Source organism: Sinohyriopsis cumingii, chromosome 5 (genome assembly GCF_028554795.1).
Source record: "Sinohyriopsis cumingii isolate HCF-2022 chromosome 5, ASM2855479v2, whole genome shotgun sequence".
Taxonomy (NCBI): Eukaryota; Metazoa; Mollusca; class Bivalvia; order Unionida; family Unionidae; genus Sinohyriopsis; species Sinohyriopsis cumingii.
The window spans coordinates 121,314,401-121,338,237 of NC_142965.1; the positions used below are offsets into that span (position 1 = coordinate 121,314,401).

The 23,837-nt window shown below is 37.8% G+C and overlaps 1 protein-coding gene across 1 annotated transcript in view; it reads right to left on the reverse strand.

Moving 5' to 3' along the window:
• The window catches only part of LOC149800085 (ras-related GTP-binding protein A), a 51,703-nt gene extending 41,809 nt beyond the window's left edge, over positions 1–9,894 (reverse strand). Inside the window, exons 1-2 of the mRNA XM_089959653.1 lie at positions 9,744–9,894; positions 999–1,098 (exon numbers count right to left, since the gene is read on the reverse strand). Of these exons, the coding sequence (XP_089815779.1) occupies positions 999–1,098; positions 9,744–9,755 (112 nt within the window). The 5' untranslated portion in view covers positions 9,756–9,894. The remainder of the gene's footprint in view (positions 1–998; positions 1,099–9,743) is intronic.
• Between the last annotated feature and the right edge of the window lie 13,943 nt (positions 9,895–23,837).

Consider the following 23,837-nt stretch of genomic DNA (forward strand, 5'->3'; position numbering starts at 1 on the left):
CTCTCTCACAATTTCATTCAACTTGTCCTCTCATCATTTTCATTGTACTGGTGCTATCTCTCTTCGCTATCGTGGTCATTTTCATTCTACTGTTTCTATTTACTTTTTCAATGAGATAACAAAATTCACTTTTTCTGTAATTACTACTCATACATAAATTCCTAATCTCTGATATAAATGCGCTGCGTGGAGGTACGCCCAGTTTTCGATGACCCCATTTTGTTGAATGAGACTAGGGGTAACATTTTTAGGAACCTACCATTATAATACACACATACATACACTCATTTGCTTCATCAACAGAACCTATTTTGCGTTTGGATTTCTCTTTATTACATCATTTAGTTGCAAGAAAATACAAACACACCAACAATCATCCAGTTTCTTACCTTAAAATTTGGCCCCTCATCATGTTGTATTGCAACAATCCATTTTCTACGAAGCTCCATCATCTTCACTGATGGAATATGGTGGAAGCTTAAATCTATGTGAAGTCTAACATCGCCATTGCACAACAGAACACAACAATATGTCACGAGTTTTTCCCTTGCCAGTATTGATTGTAGCAGCTATGGTTGCAAGGTAAAATGAATCTGCTGCCTAACTTAGCCTCGCTTTAGATTCGTTGACACAGGGTCACATGAATACATTCTGAGAATGGTCTATAGGCACTGCACTGACATGAGATAACTACTGCAACTGGTAACTCTTTATTACTGATTCCAATACAAACATGAAATACTGTATTTTTCTAAATGAAAAATTAAATATTCCAAAAGGGGTATTAAATGTCTGATCCTGAAATCCATGCAAGGCTCAATTTGTGCAGGGCAAAATGAAACTTTGTGCTACATGCTCAGAACTTTAGATGAAACTATTAATGTCAAGTAATGATTCAAGTTTTGTGCAACTTAATGCAGATCTCAATAAAAGGCAAGTTGAAAATCTTCAGGTACAATCATAAAAGTAATAAAATGGCAAGCCATGCATTGACATACTTGTGGCTCCTAGCCGCCTTGTATCTCTGGCAATGTAATTGGCAAAAATGATGGATCTCATACTGGTCTTTCCGGATCCACTCTTACCCATCAGCAACACCTGAAATGAAGCAAATACAGTAACATAACTGGCAGATCCAGATATACCCATTCAATGTAGGAGGAAGGATCAAGACCCACCCATCCAATGCAAAAGAAGGGTAAATACACACCAATCCAATTGGCTGGAAGGATTAATCCGATCTTAGTTTTTTTTACCTATACCCATTGCATCACTATATAAAAATTTTAATATTTATAATACAGTGGTGTAGACCTGATATTTTTATCTAGCTATCTGTATGAATGTATGTATGCAATTTTTGTAGATAGGTACAAAGTAGGTATTTAATACACTTGGTAACACCTCATTTTGGGTCTTGTTGTCTGAGGGCTTCTAGTGAGTAGAGCTCAGTGGTACATGTATATTATTTAAAACACTAGTATACACACTCGAAAGTTCTGTCCATCTCTTCAAGTACTACACTACAGTGTAGCTACATGGCTTCTTTATATGTCCACTCAAAATACCTATATCTCTCTCAATATATATATATATATATATATATATATATATATATATATATATATATATATATATATATATATATATATATATATATATACATACACATATATATATACATACACATATATATATACATACACATACACACTACATGTAATCCTCCAGTGACACCCACTTTCCTGTCATACAGAATATGATTGGCTAACCATTACCAAATGAAGGACAGCCCCCTTCAACTCCAGATCATATAGAAACTAAATGGTGCTGACACAGCAAAAATCAAAACCTTACCCAGATTTGTCATTGCTTCACCCACATCTGTCTCAGATATTGATATGTTTTCCAAATTCTTACACCCAAGTTAATTAGAAATCTGATATTCTGTTAATTTCCATCTATTTTAACTTTTCTCACACTAAAACCTCGTTAATCACATGTGCCCTGCATCCAATTTTAGGATTAGCAATACTAACATACATGTATTCACGTTGGATGCCATGCCAGCCATACTGGATGTCCAACAAATTGGCACCCAGGGCCGTAGAGAGCAATCATCAGCCCTGGGGTAAGAAACACCTGAGCCTCTCCTAGTTCTTGTTCAAACAAAAATTTTCTTTTATAAAATTAAAGAGTTGCTTAGTTTGGGCCCCCTTATGGGCTGCTAGCCTCAGGGATACATACCCGTTGCCCCCTCTTGTCAGCCCTTTTGGCACCAACTTCACTTACGACCAACTAGACATAAGAATTCTTTCAGTGAAAACTATGTTGATATAACCATAAATTCTTGAGTAGTAACAATAAGATTTTCAAGATGGCAATTATGGTGGTCATACGGCATAGATTCTATGCTCTGGGCCATAACCATTGTATAAGTGACTGCCATCTGGTGATTTATTATCTAATTTTGATATTATTGCTATGCCAACCAACTCTGCAACAAATTAGTTCCAAACAGGTGACTCCATTACTTTGTTAATCTTCATGACTTGCAGAAATCAGTCTCTAATATATCTCTTTGAATTAATATAAAACAAAGCACAATTCTTTCCAAAAGAGTGTGTTAATTTGGATGTTTGCAAAGCATAAAACTGGAGATTCTTATTGGAGGAATTCCATTGTCAAATCTTCATTTTTGGAGGTGCATAGTTTTGCACATTGTAAAGCCCTTCAATTTCGGAAACAAGTAAACCTTGCTTGTCCACAATCCTCTAATGCCTAAAAGACAATCTCAGGATTGGAATTACCATATTTATTACACTCCTGGAAAAAGTACTGGGCAAAATGGTGTCTTTGATCAATGAATGATAGCACCAACAGTGATGGATTCAGGTAGTGTATATGTATGTATGTACAGTAAAATTCTAAATCTCTAGGCTATTAAAGTACACAGTCTCAGTTAGGATTGGAATTCCCATGTTTATCAGACTCCTGAAAAACTACTGGATTTCTAGTGAGGGAGCGTAGAGGCCAGTTTCATCATGCAAAGTTGTAATCCCAGATTCTTCTGACCCTTCACAGCCCATTTTTGATATTTGGACATTTCTGCTTAGGTGCATGGGGGCTCGTATCATTGCTTACATTTTTACCCGTCATAAATGTACAATATATTAACTACTTATTAAATAGTACATGTACGACAGGTAAATTGAAACTAACAATACGAGTCAATGTTGGAGTAGGGTCAGACAAGTCATTTGCCAATAGAAAATTTGGAATTCACTGACACTACGCACAGGGACTCGTATCATTGCTTACAATTTAACATACAGCACAAAAAAATACACTATATGTAAGATTAATGTATAAAGTGTATGCAAGGATACCAGCCCCTGTGACACTCATGAAGTGTCGGCAGAGGGTAGCTGCTTACAAGTCAGCCTAGCAAACTTGAACGACCTGTCATTGAGATATACCTGCATGAAATCAATAGGAATATGGTTTTCTCTCAGGAATTGCAAGTATAACATTCGTTCTGTCTTTAATGTGCTGACAGATGAATGATATTACATCACTGATGAAACTGGATCAGGAATTTGCCATTTGCATTCTTAGTCACATGACTTCACAAATCTCTTAATCTACATGTCACTGACATCAGCTGTCAATAGTCACATGACATCAACACGTCCAATGTTGCTCTAGGAATACAAATCAAACATATAAATGAAAGTCAAATAATTTATGTAAAAAAATGAAATAACAAACTTCTCAATATATTTATTCTGAAAACAAAGACTATATATCTGTACTTAGAGAAAACCAGATTCACCGAGCACATGTCAAAATGGTAGTCACATGATACCAACAAAAACATCACCAACACATGCTCAGTACATGAAGAATCTAGTTTTCTCCACCTTGCTGCTATACCAACATGTTTCTGGTCGTTGTTCTTAAAATAACTATGTAGAATTAACTGTGAATTATATTATTTACAAACATTACGTGACTTTCATTCTATATTTTCAAATTCTATGTACAACAACTCTGAAAATGGATTATTGTTGATATCATGTGACATATTTGTTGTCAAAACAAGCCATCAAAGAGATAAGCTGACTTTTTTTAATGTGATATTATAGATGGCCACCACAACAAGTTCAATCCAAATATTAGAATAAAGAGATGTGCTTTTTCCTTTTTATCTATCTGAAAGTGAAGGACTCCCGAGATTAAGTCAGTGAGTCAGAAATTGGCAGGGGACTCCTAAATTCCAAGGGTGAAGAGCTCTGGACTCCTGAAATTCAGTAGACAGCCCTACTCAAAACAAGTCACTATACCTAAAGATTTCATGTGGTACATTTAAACATATGAACTATTTACTTATAAGCGAATGTCGAATGAAACAAATTAGTTGACTGTGCATGGATTAAGTTAGTACCTGACAGTGACGGTGACAATATTATAATGGAATTATACTAGTGTTGTGGTGTCGAGTTGTGACGTGTATCTTCAATGTAGCTATTGTAAATGTCAGAAACTCATTTGTGTCATTTTCTTTCTCTAAATTATTGTTTACAACATAAATTTCCAACTTTATGCAAAAAAACAGCATTCCTGCCACAAATTTAGAAAAAGATTTCTGACCTTTTCCAGACCTAGCCATGTTACAAGTTTATTGAATTAATGAGGCTACCGGTACTTAAAATTGCATATAAAATGTGCTTCTTCCCACAGACGGTTATAATTACTCAAGATCCAGGTATTCTTTAAATATCACACAGGCACACAAAAGAAGTGGTCCAAGAATGTCAAATAAAAAAAACCCCAACAAAATTAAAATGAATATTTATTAGCACAACACAAAACAAATTAATGAAATAAGGCATGGAATGGAAAATGTAGATTATTCCTCAATGAGTCAAAATAGCACGGCCTTCTCCAATGAATTTATCGGCAATACATGCCTTGATATGCTGCGTTCAAATGTAACGCCCAAAGAGCTATGAAAAGAGACATTTTTTTAGTCATTCTGAAATTTTTCCAGACATGTTCAAGGCCAGAAAAAGCATATTTCAAATTTTAGACTTTTTAAAAAAAATTCCAGACCCACGCAGGAACCATGAAATAATAAATCGTGCATTAAAGAGACTGGAATTAGCGTTTGCACAGGTAATATTTGGCCTTGTACTTTTTCTGTCCTTGCCAGTATGAGGTTCTGGTTGTTGCACAACCCTAATAGAGTCTCTGGATATTTTTTTTACATCAGTATGACACCATTTTAATTTTGGACCAGCAACATCAAAAAAAACCTGATGTTTGTTATTATCATGTGCAGAGCATGCCTAGCCACTGAACAACGTCATCATCAGCTGGGTGCAGAGCATGCAGTCCACCAGGGAACATTGTCAGTGGACAGTTGTTCACAATGTGTGACATGGTCTCAATAGAGTTTCACAGCAGTCAGTGGTCTGGCCCCATTAGACAAGGTTGACTGCACAATGACCTTGTCCTGTCTGAAAGCGGTTCAGCGTGGTCTACAGATGATGTGGAAGGTTTAAGCCAGGAGGGCAGACAGATGGTTTAGCTACGAGGGAGTATTTACAACATCTGCTGAAGACCACTTGACACTCCATGCCGAAATAGCTGTCATATCTTCTGGCAACGGACCTAACCATACTGAGCATACTGAAGTCAAGGGGACTGCTGGATGTGAGGTGATGTCCATGTACAGTGGTAGTTTCTCACTGGCATAGACCTTAGCCAACACTTTCATGGCTGCTTCCTGGCGACCGATGTGGAGGAGGAATATTACTGAGTACCAGAGAAAACCATGTCAATATGACTTTCCATTCAGAAGGAATAGTAACAAGGCAACTTTCAAGATGGCTGCTTTGACTGCTATACTGGACATCAGTTCAGAATTTTTCATTTAGGATCAAATAAACATCATTAACAAAATCTTTCATAGAAAAAAAAACCCCACTGATATGACCCTCTATTCAGGAGTAGTAGCAAAAATCAACATTTTCAAGATGGCCACTCTTGTGGCAAAGAAGTGCCCTATTTATTGAGTACCAACTATACCATGGGTTGATGTGTAATGTTTAATGGCAATCCACAAAGTAGTGAGTAGCAATAACATATGTGTGCTATTGGGCAGATGTGTGCTATTGGGCAGATGGATGATGAAAAACAGACAATCCCATTAAGTCTCCTGGCCAATAGAATTAAATATGCACTATAATGGAGTTGATGATGGGTGGGGTATTACATAGACCATGGGTTGAGGAGGGGTGGGGTATTACATAGCCCAGGGGTTGAGGATGGTTGGGGTATTTAAAATACCTACAGTACTATCAATCATTCATTTAGACTGATATTGACAAAGGGCTAAAACCGATGATGATAAAAGGTGTAATCTGACAGCATTCCAATCAGTGACTAAAATGGAAGCATCTGCAACCGAAAGTTCAGAATCAGCTAATTGTGAACTACTTACCCTTTAAAGATCTTCAAAATAATAATGTAGTAACTAGAAAATGACATCAACACTTTCTTATTCAAATATATTCTTCATTTTACACAACGAAAGAAAATCCCAACAATATTTCAATTTATATTAAAGTATGGAATCTTCAATCTTGAGACTTCTGGTTCATACATTAAGTCACCATTTTATATGTGACTAGTCTGGCTTGCAGCCTATAATGCAAGACCCACGCAATCATCAGCTGTACAACATATACATTACCAGTCTAATGCAAGACCAATGCAATCATCAGCTGTACAACATATACATTATCAGTCAAATGCAAGAACATTGCAATCATCAGCTGTACAACATATACATTATCAGTCAAATGCAAGAACATTGCAATCATCAGCTGTACAACATATACATTATCAGTCAAATGCATAACCCAAGCACTCCGCTGTACAACATATACATTACCAGTCTAATGCAAGACCAATGCAATCATCAGCTGTACAACATATACATTATCAGTCAAATGCAAGAACAATGCAATCATCAGCTGTACAACATATACATTATCAGTTAAATGCATAACCCAAGCACTCCGCTGTACAACATATACATTACCAGTTTAATGCAAGACCCATGTAATCATCAGCTGTACAACATATACATTATCAGTCAAATGCAAGAATAATGCAATCATCAGCTGTACAACATATACATTATCAGTTAAATGCATAACCCAAGCACTCCGCTGTACAACATATACCATACCAGTTTAATGCAAGACCCATGTAATCATCAGCTGTACAACATATACATTATCAGTCAAATGCATAACCCAAGCACTCCGATGTACAACATATACATTATCAGTCAAATGCATAACCCAAGCATGCCACTGTACAACATATACATTACCAGTTTAATGCAAGACCAATGCAATCATCAGCTGTACAACATATACATTATCAGTCAAATACATAACCCATAAGATCATCAAATAACATGGCAGATCCAGGAAAGTGCTGACACAAAACTATACAAATGGTAAATTTAACAGTACTGTCTGAATATCTGTATTGAAAACCAAAATAAACCATGTAAGATTAAATCATTATGTAATAAATACATAAAAGAATAATCAGAACATTTTGCTGATTTCATTAACTTTGGGTGGAAAATGCCATGCAGCATATTCTAGCCTGACCAGAAATCAGTAACAACACCCAGTTTGATAGATTTTGTGGGGTTCTTTTTCCAGCACAAATAAACAGTAAGCAAAGGAGGCATCCAAATATATATATATGTATGTTGCGCTACACTATACAAAAATGGAAACCTTAAAAGAAACCTCCACCAATCATGGAAAAAATGAGGGCATGTCATAAAATGAGATGGGCTTGAAAATATGGGCAAAGCACAGTACTAGCTTGGAAAAACAATCATATGCTTACACCTTCAGTTAGACCAATAAGTTGTTTGTTACCTTTTCTTTTGACATGACTAGTGGTGGTGAACAACTGTACAAAAGAATGATTTCTGCTAAAATGTCAGCTTTACTATTCTGGCAGTTTATCAAGCCACTCAACAACATTTCCCTGTAGATCAAGACGTGCATAATCAAATAGCTCGGACACGTAATGTGGATGCCTCAAGATTGGACACTCAATGGTAGCCCTCATATGGACACCAGCTGGTAAGTGCAAATGTGGATGGCCAAAGATAAGAGATAGAACTTTCCTGGGGTAAGGCACAAGCCATTGCTCAAACCCGGCCAAGATGGCAGAAGATAGTTGCTGCCTTATGTTCCAGAGAGAACAAAGAGGACTAAGTATCAGGCCACTTGCAACTAATTAATAAAGTTATTCTGACTGAAAATTGTATACAGATGGCAGGGATAATCCATCCAATTTGAACTGCTGGTACATGGAAAGCAGCATCACCCCAAGGCTAGAGTAACATGTTGTAACCATCACAAGCATTAATCTATTCCCTGTGATACAGACTTTATTATATGGTCAGAGTAACATGTAACCATCACAAGCATTAATCTATTCCCTGTCATACAGACTTTATTATATGGTCAGAGTAACATGCTGTAACCATCACAAGCATTAATCTATTCCCTGTGATCCAGACTTTATTATATGGTCAGAGTAACATGCTGTAACCATCACAAGCATTAATCTATTCCCTGTCATACAGACTTTTTTTATATGGTCAGAGTAACATGTTGTAACCATCACAAGCATTAATCTATTCCCTGTGATATAGACTTTATTATATGGTTAGAGTAACATGCTGTAACCATCACAAGCATTAATCTATTCCCTGTGATCCAGACTTTATTATATGATCAGAGTAACATGTTGTAACCATCACAAGCATTAATCTATTCCCTGTGATATAGAATTTATTATATGGTCAGAGTAACATGCTGTAACCATCACAAGCATTAATCTATTCCCTGTGATCCAGACTTTATTATATGGTCAGAGTAACATGCTGTAACCATCACAAGCATTAATCTATTCCCTTTCCCTGTGATACAGACTTTATTATATGGTCAGAGTAACATGCTGTAACCATCACAAGCATTAATCTATTCCCTGTGATCCAGACTTTATTATATGGTCAGAGTAACATGCTGTAACCATCACAAGCATTAATCTATTCCCTGTGATACAGACTTTGTTATATGGTCAGAGTAACATGATGTAACCATCAAAAACATTAATTTATTCAATAAAAAAAATATCAAAATTGTGCACTTCCCAATTTTAGCAATTCACTCCTAACAAATGTTTGCCCCCAACTGGTCATATTATTTACCAAAATGATGGAACTAGGCCCAATTCCCACTAACCCCCAAAACCATCCCATGTGCATAAATGCGCCGCCGAGACCAACACAGTTTGCTCAACACAAAGGATATTAAAACTATCTGTTGAGCAACATGGGGGTTGGGGATAAAACTGTCAAATTATAAATCAATCAATAGTTTTAGTAACAATGATAAAGTGGATCTACTTAAAACGAAAGTCGCTGATGTTAATAAGAACAAGACTGATACGGATTTTCGGCAAAACAACAATCCCGATTAATGTACTGCAAAGTGAATTTAAGTAGAACAAAATATATACACTTATAAAAGGACTGTACCTGAATATAAATAGCTATATACTGCTACAATAAGGAATATACGAAAAATAAAAGGTATCACCGACGTGTGCATTTTCAGTACTCAAATCACCTTTTTCTTCATCTTGGTTCTTGAAAGCAGTTTGGTCACTAACAGGACAATTCTTCCTTGTATCTTCAATGGAATACTATATACATAACTAGGTTTACAACCAATGCTGTACGCTGTACTGCCCGATCACATGATTGACGGATTAGCTGAACTCGTGTTCGCAGCAAGAGCTGTAGCGGAGTCACATGATTGAACTCTACGAAAGGAATTGAGTACACGTAATGTATAGTAATGACCTCTAGCTCTAAGCCATTACTCATATACATCTTTGACACGGCATGCAATTGTATAGTAGAATCAACTCGTGTAAATTGATTTCTGTGCATTACTTTTTTTAAAAAAATCGTTTTTTCTTGTATAAAAATAAAATAAATCAAAATTAAAAAAGTGTAAAGGAGGCGAGAGAGAAAATGGGGTTCATGCATTTTTATGACAAAAAAACATGACTTTTATAATTGGTTTATGTATGTATGTAGATTGTTAGGAAGGAAGGTAGGTAGTTCGATATGTCCGATTGTTTAAATTAATCATTATGTTATTGTTTATAGTCAGTAAATTAGCTCCAACAAGTTTATGTTTCTTATTATGTAATGCAGTTTTATCTATGTCTTGTATATTTCCCCCTCCCAAGTTAGTGGGTTAAGGTAATTCGTATTGCTCTTTTTCTTGACTTTTTCATCCCATCCCCAATTGCATAATTCTGCATTTCTCTTTAAACAGCGCGGGCGTTGTCCTCATTGAATCATTAAGTATATCTATCATTTACATGTCACATATGTCTTTGAAATATACAATTCCCAACTTTAGGATACCAATGCAGCACGAAGAAATGAAACCTTTCATTAACCAAAAAGTTTTATATTTTCTTTCTAAATATATCAGTAAAGTGCGGGTATATATGCATTGCGATGGATATAGTTCAATGTTGATTCTAAGTACAATTTCGATCGCAGTATACGTTTACGAAGGAATAAATATGTTTTTGTGTTGTCCTTTCTTTTTTAAAATATAAGTACTGTTAACAAAGTTGATCACAGTACAACCATGACATCGGTGTCACAATGTTTGCGAAAATATAAAAATAATAATGAAATATAGCACAATGCTCGAAATATCACGACTTATTCCGATATTCAACATGGAAAAAATATCCCGGACAGATCACAAGCGTGCATTTAAATTTATTACGATACACAATGTGTTCACTATAAATACAATCAATTTCGTTTGGCTTGTGTATCTTTAATGTGCGTTTAACACTTGTCCATGACTGTAGATTGTAATTATCATTTATTAACATCATATTTATTTTAAAATAATGATCAGTTCTAAGCTATAAATAGATTGTAAGCCATAATTTTTTTTTTTTTTTTTTAATAGTTTCAGATCTAGTCCTAGCTTTGAGCATGACCATAGGAGGTACTAGAAAATGAACCTGTTCATAGTTTGCAGTAATTTTCCATTGGGATGATTGGGTATTGCGACATACGTTAGGAGATGTATTGCAACTTAGATCAAGTCGAGATGTATTGCGACATAGAGTAGAGAGGAAGAAGTAACCATTCCAATTATATTCCTATTCTATTCCTATTAATATTATTAGTTATTTTTCAGTCTGCAAAAGTATTTAATGTTGTATTTAGATATAATTTGAGAGTGGTCATTTATTACAATTATTTATTTGAATTAAAACGTGCTGATATGACTGTTTGGACAAAACATTATATTGGAATTATTGTGACTTCATTCAAATTCCATTTGGACAATGCATTGTGATTCATTAAGGCTATTGGCACTTCAGCACACTCAATGCTATTGGTACATAAGCACATTCAAGACATGGGGTTCATTCAGTACACTCTTCTTTTGAACTTGTATAATTTTTAGGATTACTTTGGATTTAATTCATAATATTGCAATTTCCTCTCAAATTGTCATTTATTACATGGAGAATTAAATTATATGTTGACTTTGCCTAAACTTGTTGGTTTTGTCTCTTACTAGCGGCTAGAACGTCCGTCTCGGATGCGGAAGGTCGTGGGTTCGATCCCCGGCCGATTCATAACAAAGAGTTACAAAAAATGGCACTAACAGCTGCCTCACTTGGCGCTCAGCATTAAGAGGTTAGTGTTAGGACTGGTCGACCTGGTGTTAGGTTAATGTGACTGGTTGGGACATCATGCTATATGTCTGCGACATGATGTCTTAGTGCTAGGCATCGCTATTAACTGCTACACTGCAGACATCGTAGCGATATGGGTGAAAAATTATTAAAGCCACGTTAAAAAATCAGATCACACACACACACACACACACACACACACACACACACACACACACGCTCTTTCTGTTACTTAGTTTAAGACCATGGAACCGTAACACGTCATTTCCAAAATATCTTTTCGTATTAACGGAATAATTTTTTTCACTACACAAAGTATCGGATCTTTTTGAAATAATGAAACTTTAAAGTACATCACTATGTGGAGACAATGGGAAATGCTATATTAAACACAAACAAACATACAAACATATGCCTACGATTGATTGCATCACCTTCCTCCTGTGACCGTGTATCAACGTCTTCCTTTTTCCTCGAGCCTTCCTATTATGTACCCTTCACCCCTTCCTTGACTTCCTAGTCCTTTATTCTGAACCCGTCAATCCTTTTTTTTTTTTGGACTTCCATCTTCGGACTGTCCTGTCTCTCCCCAGAAAGCCATTCCTTAAAGGATAAAATTGCCCCATAATCTCTGTATGTACCACTTCCTATACGTACATAAAATGTCCTCACCTATGTTATTCAGAAGCATAATAGCTATCCACACTGCATAAATTCTGAACTAATCCGATAGAACATCACCTTCTCTTGAAAGTGACAGGCCATAATTAGCACGTTAGTGGTATATCCAACGTTACCGTATCTCTTTACCTACGCTACCACATGCTTAGTTACTATTGCATACAATTCACAAAATTCTAGCTTACAGCAATCCCTAACTTACAAGATTACTTAAACGTTACAAAATCAGATATAAATATGCGATAATCGTTAACTCACGATAATCAAAATCATCCTAACAAACAAAGCAAATTATTTCATATAACCCTATGAAATCCTACACATATGAAAACTTGGATAGCATGCAATCATCAATACTGTCAATGAAAGAGATAAATTACATAACAACTCTAGCATCAACATATTTCCATGACATTGAATAGGCGATACATAATATGAATCCTAATCATATCAAACAATTTGCATAAAAACAATCAAAAAAATAAATAAAATAAAACATTATAGAAAAAGAAGAAAATTATGTGGGAAATTAAAATTGCGTACCTTAATGCTGTTCTCTTTCAAAGATGGTACGTCCTAGCACTAAACCCTGTCCTTTCTTACAAGACAGCCACCTGGTTCCCTTTTCTTGTTTAACGAGGAAAGCACTATTCTTTTTGTGCTTCCTCGGAGTAGAACTACTCCTCTTTCAGGATTTCAGACCAAAACAATTCGACCAAGGTTGTCACTTGAAATTTACATTACTTCTAAAGTGTACGCCTTAATTGACTCAGGCCAATCGTATGCAGCGGTTCCGAAATATTTCCCAAGATAATCATTTCTTTCGTCAGATCTTAGACAGATTACAGTGCGTATCAATTTCCCTCTGAAAATGATAACTTGACACGGTTTCCTATCAAGCGGTCATGGTTGGGGACTCAGATGTTTACTTTCTCAAGACAGAGTTACAATGCACTGGCCAATCTCACTGAGTCATAAATTATAGCCTTTATACTTTTAACACTGACACGGGGGGAGAAAAGAAGAATGGTCGAAGTGACCATTCACAAAGACTTTTCTGGCTTAAATGTGATAAAATTCGAAATTCGACACGTTACAATCCCCTTATAAACAAAGTAAAACCCGTATCCCTACTTTACGTTTTCAATGATCCTTTCTTTTAAAAAAACAAAACAAAACAAAAGTTGTATTTTCTTACCACTCTCATTGTCAAATCGCTCGCAGGGATTGAAAGAAGAGAAAGACAATAACTTTCTGTTGACATTAAACACAGTGGAAAGAAGAACAAACACACACAAACTTAAGCTGACTCAACTTTGACGAATTCAACCACAAGCGTATATATTTTGAATAATTATTGAAATCAAATAAAGTTTGGACTTTTTTATCGTCTTAGATTGTATGATTATCTCCAAAAAATATTATCTATGTTTCAGGCAGGAAGTTTACAAACACAACCACAGTCAAGCTAGTCTTGATTTAAATTTTCAGTTTTGGAGACACATCTTATGACCTTGCCAACCGAGAAACCCATTGACTTAGGTTTACTGACGTTGCATTGGTCGTCCTGCATATTTTTTGTTGAGTCTAAATATGGCTGCATGGCGAGAGGGATGTTGTTTTTCGTACGATGAACGAAATTTGACACATGACCTCTTGAGCCAAGAAATGAATATGCTAGAGTGTCAGAGGAACTCAGAATATGGCCTGTCTGAATCTCAAGTAGACGTTTTATAATGTTTGTAATATTGTTGTTTAGTTTTGCCACCTTACTGGCAGTAAATTTTGTTGAAATAATTTCATTGTAAGGACAGGTATGTCTGTCAGATAGTGCGTTTCAACTGTTTGTTACGATTATTGCCAACCCTCTGTTGAACAGAAACTAACGTCTTTTCAGAGAGAGAGAGAGAGAGAGAGAGTAGCTAGCGCATCCATATAGAAATACTATTTGTTCCCTCCAAAATCAACAAATTGTTTAAAAAATAAGCCGAATTTGTGCGGCCTAGAAACATTAAACATGAATGTATTTAACAGTTTGACAACTAGTGAAGTGTCTTTTTGCCATCGGTGAATACTAACTTGTACGCTCAAGAATATAGATAACCAGGAAGTTTTTAAAAAAACAACACTCGGGAGAAGTCGTGTCCAAAATACGTCAGTGCATGTTCTGAAGCAAATTGATGAAGTAAACACACACACTTTTATTCACATGCTATTGAATCCGATCCTTGTAATCTTACATTAAATAACAGGTTGGATACAGTATTTGTTCTCAGGGAGTCAGTGATATCTTTCAGAAGAGGTAATACATTCGTATGGATTATAACTGACTATGTATCAAACATATTTAATTTTTGTTATGTTTGATACATATCGTTGTAGATTTTGAGCACATATGCTTTCCCCGTAATGTGTATGCTGAGATCAATGCTTCGATTCGACCCAATAACAAAAGCTTGATATTCGTATAGAGGTAGACCTTTCGTCTTGATGCCAATCTATTCCTTAACGTTGTTCTTCCTAAACGAACTTTTTCTCTTGACATTTTGAGTAAAGGACTCATCTCTGACCCCTGACATATTTCGTGTCATTGATTACCCTAATTCGAGTTTCCTCTGACCATTTCTACCCCATTTTTGATATTTCGACGTTCCTGTATACCACAACATAAATGTCCAAGTATCAACAACGGAATGTGAAGGGTCAGAAGAAACACGGATTATCATTACTCTAATGGTCTCTTTCACCAAATGTAGTATCGTCCAAATTGACAACTCTTAAGACCATATGTGATACCTCCGTTCCATCATCGTGGGTCAAACTTACCCTGAAAAGAACGGTACCACAGAAAGGAAAAGAGCATTCATGAACATTAGAAGATTGGCCAGATATCGACAAAGAAAAGAACCTTAACACCTTTGGAATTAGGCAGGTATTTCAAAACTTGATCTTGCCTGGCATTACTGTGATGCAAAATGTCAAGACCTGTTGGCTCCTCGTTATAAGTTGCAAGAATATACTCAAGTCGTTCGTCGAGGTCTCTTGTATCGAGGACCAAATTTAACAGTCGGAAAATACATTCATTTGTATCATCATCAAGAGCACGGAGATGCCATTACCATTATCATGGGATTTCTTGGATAAGCTTACTATTGCAGTAGGGACCAACACATGTTCTTTTTGCGTGAGAGATATCGTTGATGTTTTGGCGTCCAAACAATGCGCTTTTGAAGAAAAGAACGAACACAATCACATGAAACAAGTTCAACAACAAAAAAGGGATTTAAAATCATTTAAAAATATGCTCCACTCGTGGACATCTTTTTTAAACCAACAACGCAAAGACGCACGTTTGATCAGAAAATAAAAGATTCCGTTGTGACTTTGAGCATCTACGCTACATTAAAAATGCGACGATGAACTAGAGGAAGACTTAAGGCCTGCACTTGAACAAAACGAAAAAAGTGAATTTTATCTTTTCCCCCACCTTGAATGCATGCAATGACATCCCTCATGTCTGCGTAGCTCATTGTACTTGTGAGAAGTGTATACAAAAACCGATATTTCTTTATTGTTCCATTCGTAGTGTAGTTCCAAGAGGACGAGGAAAATCATTCGGGGACCCCACACGCTTCCAGATCTTGCCAAATATATTTTAGACCACATCGACGACACTCGGGCGAAGATGACACTCAGCGTTATGGCGACTGCCATCGATTTACTGAAGTCATGGCTCACAATTTCGCAGGATACGAATGACAAGTTCTTTTGAAATATTTAGAACATGTCACCGAATATCCCACAGTGACCATGAATAGAGCGACTTAGTCTCGTCTTGATGAAAGTGGGACAAGTGCCATGAATTGTTTAGTCATCTCTCTGAGTAGGCCAGCTTGAATTTCAAGAAGAAAAGTTTAAATAATAACTGTACGATGTGGACATTTTACACCATTTCTATGGAAAATTTTAACAATTATTTGTGGATTTCAGATGATGAAACTTATAAAGCGGGTGGATTAGTCTATCGAAAGAAGTTCATGCCTGAGAATAAATTAGCCATAATACGCATTCATTCCTATAAATTGGTCAGCTGTCGATATTCCGCCAAAGCGTTGCGTTGGCTCAATTACTTGTGTTAAGGTGAAGACAAATAGACGCAACATGATAGAAACGGTAAAAAAAAATAAAATTGGAAGTCTTTCTGTGGATGGCTGATATTTAAGAAATCCACAGAAAGATTACGAATTACAGGGATGCACAACGTGTTTCCCTCGATGAAACCTGAAAAGTTCTTTCTCAGAGTTTACCATGGAAGAGTTATAATAGCAAACATTTTAAGGACGCCAGAGATTATCAAGACAAGAATACCAAGTGATAGTAATGCGAGAACTTGACTACGATCGACGTTTCAAAATAGATCTAGAATTTAGAAGCATTGCTGAAAGTGAAGATGCGATGGACATTGAATCCACTCGACAGCTTATTTGGAGGACGATTCAGTGCAATACGCTTGCTGTACGACGTGAATGAATCTCAAGGAGAAGAAATTTAATTCATCGAATGTGTGTTGTATGGATGCTTGTGTGTGCAAATATGCTTGATTTTCCACCGAATACACTGAAATGTTGACAGGACACATCGACTTGAAACAAATTCGTCAGTACGAAGTACTACTGATCAAATGCAAAGTTTTGCCTACAACCCACTTGTATTACCCCGTTGCTATTGATCATATGCAAGCACTTGAAAACCGCTTTGGATACCACAAACTCACTCCGATGTAGAAATCAAAATTGAATACACGTTTCCTGTGGCTTTGCCAGGATATTTTGACTTTGAATGTCGGCTCAATTCGTTCAAACAACGGCCTAAAGATCTGAATGGAATTCCCATTTCCAGATCGTTAGCCAGAGCCGGATTTGTCTTTCGGGACTAGGAATACAGTGCTTCAGTTGTAATGTGACGATCTATGAAATAGGAGTATAACGATTTAGCTTCCTGGAACATACCAGATGGTCCCCGTGCTGTCGCTGACTTTCTTTTGGCGAGGCATAATTATTATTATTCCCATGGATACTTCAGAAGAGAACATTATTAGTTTGTCTACTGAGTAAGAGAATACATTTACAAAGAGCTCGTTCAAATCAAGGTGAATTGCAAAGAACAAGTATATCCTTTACGACATAGACGCCTAAATCAGTGGTACCTGAATGTTATAAGAGGGCTTATTACCTTGAAAGTGTTAAATGTTCGGACATTAATCAATTACCCACGACTGAGAATGATTTAGATGCCGCCATTCTAACTACAAGGCTGAAATACTATAAATAATTATTTTTCCAAGGCATACAGGATTAGACCAATCGTTTAAGAGAAACGTCACGTCAAGACGAGACTTCTTTAACACGTGCGGTGTGCTTGTTAGTGACTACACAATTTCTGTTCCTGTACATTCCCTGTGTAAAAAGTATGGCTATTTCTTCACAAAACTAGACATTCCTGTGAATAATTAGGTTTGAGGAGTACATTCAGAATATGACTTTGGAGCCGCAAGAAATTTCGTACAGAGAGTTTGTCAGGATACAAGTGAAACGCAAATTCTCGATTTTTAATCTATTACTATATCACAGTATAAGAAGACAGCTTCTTGGGAAAGAATATCACTGACACAAAATGCTACTTGGTTGTAATTTTTGCCACGTAACCACTTTTGTCATTAATTTTGCATCAAAGTCCGTGGAAGGATGTTAATGACAGTGTTCAGGACTTCGAGGAATACCCACTCTTGAACAAGAACAGTCTCCACGTATGATTTAGTGGAATTTTGGACGACGTGTGATGTGTGCTAGTGATTACTTTTCTCCGATATCATTTTCCGGCTAATTCGTTAGGGGTTATTTATAAATAAGACATGCAGCAAAGATCGGGCCGACAAGGCCTTACCTCTGCACGAAAGACAAATTGTGTTAAAAGTGCTGAGAAAAATGATAAAACACATCGTATACCTCCGTGTGAAGAAGACATAAAGCGAACTTTATCCACGCTTCATACTTACGAAGAAGTACGAAAGACGGCAGTAAGGGGGGGGGGCGGTGCAGCAAAGAAAGGAAAATATTCAAGAAGTTCTAAGAAAACAAAAAATGATCACTTACCAGAAGGAGAGGCACTGTTGCTGGGGCGCCGTACGGTAACGGTGTCTACTGCCAATTTTTGTTTGCCGATCACAATGATGACTGCCAAATCTGATTTAACACAGACATGATTAAAAACTGGGAAATCATTTGTAAAGGAACTTCTCTTTTTCAGGTAGCAACGATGGCGGCTTCGTTCTGAGAACACCTAATTGTTGAATTGTAAGCATAATGAATCGATATAAGCTGGGGTAAGTTTCACTTGAGTTTGTGTGCTCCTGGAGAAAAGATGTGACAAATAAGTGCACACAACCACCCTCTTCGTCGTCCCAAGACAAATACGTTTTCCAAAAAGGGAAGTGATAGGGAATCTCCTCTCCGTTAGCTTTGTTAGTACGAACTAAATCCAATCCTCCGAGGAGAAAAAATGCGTTCAATCAGCGCCCAAAGAAATCATCGATATTGTGTGTTAATTTGATTTGAATATTTTCAAAGAAATGGTAATTTCACCCATGGTACTGTAGTAAATTTAGAGTATGTGCACGTGGTTGTAGTGCCCCGTTTTAAGCAATTCTTAGATTTGTGTGATTACTTGTTTGATTATTGGAATTTGGCGCCATGGAAATATTCCTGGCCCGAACTAATGAGCTAATCAATAGGAGCAAACGTCACGGAGTGAAGTGTTAGTGTGTTTCCATGATGTCCTGGTTCACTAGTAGTGAATTCCGACCAGAACCGAATGACTGTCCCTGTAGTAAAATAGTACATATTAAAAGCTAGTGGTATACATTGGTAGCGTGCCTGCAAGGACAGTACTTACGGTATTAAACCGGTAAATTACACAAGGGCATAAATAAAAAGGGACTTGGCAGAGACCGTTTATGTCGCCATGCGGCCGAATATGGTGCAGTTATATCGGCGAAATGTGCCTGGAAAGCATACATTGACTGGCCTAAGGTGGCGGAGTTAAAATAGTTCCCATTGTTAGGGAGTACTCACATAGGTTCTAAGGCGTGAACGGTTGGTGGTACGGAAACATAATGAAGCCAAAACACGCAGATGTACGGTTGATGGATAGTTGACAGTTTGGTTTATCTGTGGTCTTGCATTAATTAGAGGAAAATTTAGGTATAGAATGGACACGTCGGGCTTTCTGATTTACAACTGAGGTTGTATGGAAGTCTTTGGAAAGTCGGGGAAACTTATGACTTCTAGCGAGAATCGCGCCAGGGTTTGACAACCGCTCGGTCAAGTAAATACCCGTGTGCGTATAACAAGAAAATTTCTGGTGGCAGCGGTGGGATATGTGAATAGTTATGTGATATGTTGAAAGTGATTAGATTTTTTTTACTATGTATAGAACAGACTATTCCTTCGCAATTTTGAAAGAAAGGCGTGTCCAATAAAATTAAAAAAAAAAAAAAAAAAAAAAAAAAAAAAAAAAAAAAATCATAAATATTAAAAATAGATATAAATGATACAACGCTTTTAAAAATTATTTTCATTATTTCGCAATATTTAGTCTGCGAAAGTAGTTAGATTTATTTGCTCTTAAGAAATTTGTTTAATTTGAGTACATATGTCCAGTCGAGACGGAATATTTTATCTAGGACGTAATGTCAGCAGTGATGCAGCTAAGGAAGTGAAATTGCAGATGGCTCATAGGTAAAAGGAACGCGGGTCAGTCACAAGCATCGTGTCACATTGCTGAGACGTGGATATCGAATTGGGCAAAACAGCTGATTATTCCGGAGATAACTAAGTTGAAATGGTCTAAAGATATCATAATTTATTTGGCCATGAAATTCTGTGCATTCCCGATTCATGAATTTGGCTGTATAATTATTAAATAATAAGAGAAGAACCGTGCGTAAGATCGCGTGTTTGACACCCCCCCCCCCTTCGAAATAGCATAAGCGCAGATTAGACCAAAATATTCGTCCATCTCGCTCTATTTTCGTATTAGTAAAATCTCATTTATTTCTGTTTTGACAGACCTGGTACTTTCTCAGTAAATTGAAAAGTACACACATTGGTCGTTGATTTGGCAAAACAATAACAACAACAACAACAACAAATACATCTAAGCCTGTTCTAAATAGCAATTGGTAGTAGGAAAGTTTCTTTTAAAGTTCATCGCGACAGGCTAATAGGGAATTATTATAAGTTATTATAATGGCTACTGGCAGAGGTGCGCCTACCTCTTTAATTGATACGCCTTTGCCACAGTCTGTTCACTGGCGACTGTTATCGCCCTTGTCGCCTACTATAGAGAGGCAGATAAAACATGTGGACGTAGACAGTAACGTCCAGTTTCTTGTGACCTCGACTCCGTGCGAGGCCAATTATGTTGATGGCGATGCCCGTGCATTTGGTGGCAAGTCGGATGATCTGAAGTTCGAAACTTTAAAGGAGGGTACGCCTGAGAACGTGAGGTCTGACGGTTACAATCGAGTTACGTATCCAATATCGAAGAGACAGTTAAGTCCACCCACTGATAGTCTGCTAGAGACTATAGATACCCTCATCACAGAAAAGTTCGAAAAATTAGGAACAACCATAGATAATTTGTTGAGAGAAAAATCGGTCAGGAGCCACAGTGAGATAAACAATGGAAAAGTGACGTCAGGCTCACGTGTAACCAAGGGAGATGACACGGGAAAAACAGAGTGTAGTGCCCCTCTGTCTCCAACTCGAACAAAGACAAGAGTTAAAGCAGACACTTACGATGGTTCGCAACCTTTCCTAGACTACATGACGCATTTCGAACACTGCGCAATGATTAACGATTGGAGTGAAGCTGAAAAAGGGTTGCGCTTAGCTGCGTGTTTAAGGAAAGATGCTCTCCAAGTCTTAACAGATCTCCAAGTCCAGCCCGGTCAAGTGGAATTTGAGAAGTTGAAAGCTTCCTTGGAAGCTCGCTTTGCGCCTCGTAACCAAGATGAGTACTACAAGGCACAGCTCCGAAGCTGTTTTAGGAGAAGGGGGGAAACACTCCCTGAATTAGGTCAAACAATACAAAGACTGGTTTCGTTAGCATATCCCTGTTGCCCACCTGATATTCGCGATAGGCTGGCAAAAGACCACTTCTTAGGGGCGGTACAGGATGAAAATCTGAAGCTTGAAATTTGGCGTCATCGCCCTAGCAGCTTGCAAGAAGCCATCAGGGTAGGGGTCGAATGGGAGGCTTTCCTGCGTGCTGGTGCAAGGCAGAAGCCAGTAAATTCTGCTAGTAAGGATTATGAGGAGTCTGCAGACAGGTGTAAGGAGAGTACATATAAAACTACAATAGAACAACTTGAGGCAAAGATAGAAACATTAGTGGAACAAAATAAGAAGTTGAATAAACAACAGCAGGAAACATTAGATCGTTGGCACCAGGCGGAATGTAGGCAACGCGAGTTAAGACGATCAGGGGTTCAGTGTTTGAATTGTAACAGATGGGGTCATTACCAAAGCGAATGTACTAAGCCTCTCAACAAATACAACGAACAGTGGAGAAAAAGAGACCAACAAAAAGGGGACTCTAAAAAGATAAGCAGTACAGACATTTCCAATCCTGTACGTTACTTAAACGAAGAACCGGGACTGTACACACAATGTCTTGTTAATGGGGTGGAGCTCGCTTTGCTGGCAGACACCGGTGCTGCCGTTTCCATTATCAGCAAAAGGCGGTATGAAGCACTATGTCATCGAAAGCCAAAACTCAGCACTGTGGATAGCCAACTGATCAGTGCATCCAGTAACAAAATTGAAACTTATGGTCAGGCTGAATTTTTGATTGCTTGGAAAGGCGTCAGAAGGCGACATGTTTTCGTCGTTGCTGACATTAGGCCTGATGGAATACTTGGGTTAGATTTTTTCCGTCTGCATAAATGTGACATTAGCATAACACAGTGTACACTGCAAATGCAGGGACTAAAGCTTCCGTGCTACTTTGCGGGGTCTTTAGGCTGTCACCGTATCACCTTGGCTGAAAACATCATTGTCCCAGGTGAGAAGGAAATTATCACGCGAGGTTGGATGGCAAATGCCGGCTGTGGAAAGGTAGCTACCGAGTCGGTGCTTGAGCCTCTATCATCATTTAGACATGAAACAAAAATTCTTGTCGCACGAGCCGTCCTCAAGACTGTAGACGGAACAGTGCCAATACGGTTGCTAAACCCGACTAAAGAGGCGGTGAACTTGCAGGCTGGTGTTTGTTGTGCTGAAGCCAGTGCAGCCGTATCTACACAAAATGGCGATTGTTCTAGACAGGATTCGAACAGCAGTCTACCGTTGTATTTGTCTGAATTATTTGAGAGGTCAAGCGTCCATTTGAATTCAGATCAAGCAGCCGCCCTAAGCAGACAGTTAAGCGCCTTTCGCACAGTGTTTGCTAAAGATGATGACGACTTGGGCAGAACAAACCTTATCAAGCACGCTGTCAAGACAGGGAATGCCGCGCCAATTCGAGTACCACCTAGAAGATTACCGTTCCAGCTACGACAGGAGATTGACAGACAAGTGGACGACATGCTAAAAAAAAAGGTTATAGAACCGTCCATAAGCCCCTGGGCTGCCCCTGTGGTATTGGTGACAAAAAAAGATGGGAGGAAGAGGTTTTGCGTGGACTATAGGGCGCTAAATGCAGTTACAGAGAAGGATGCGTATCCTCTTCCTAGAATCGATGATAGTCTGGATTCGCTGTCTGGTATGAGCTGGTTCTCGACATTAGATTTGATGTCGGGGTACTGGCAAGTTGAAATTGAGCAGGCTGATAGGCCCAAGACAGCGTTTGCAACGCGAAGGGGTCTCTATCAATTTAACGTCATGTCGTTCGGTTTATGCAACGCGCCAGGGACCTTTGAGCGACTAATGGAAGCCGTCCTAGCCGGGCTGCAATATGAAGTTTGTCTGATTTATCTTGACGACGTGATAGTTTTCGGAAGCACGTTCGAGCAATTGCTAGAAAGACAAGCACGGGTCTTTACCTGTCTTCTAGGAGCCGGCCTAAAGTTGAAACCCAGCAAATGTACACTCTGTGCACGAGAGGTTCGGTATCTGGGTCATACTATTTCAGCGGCCGGAGTTGCCACTGATCCTGAGAAAGTAGCTGCTGTTTTGAAATGGCCCACTCCGAAATCAGTAACCGCAGTGCGGAGGTTCCTTGGGTTTTGC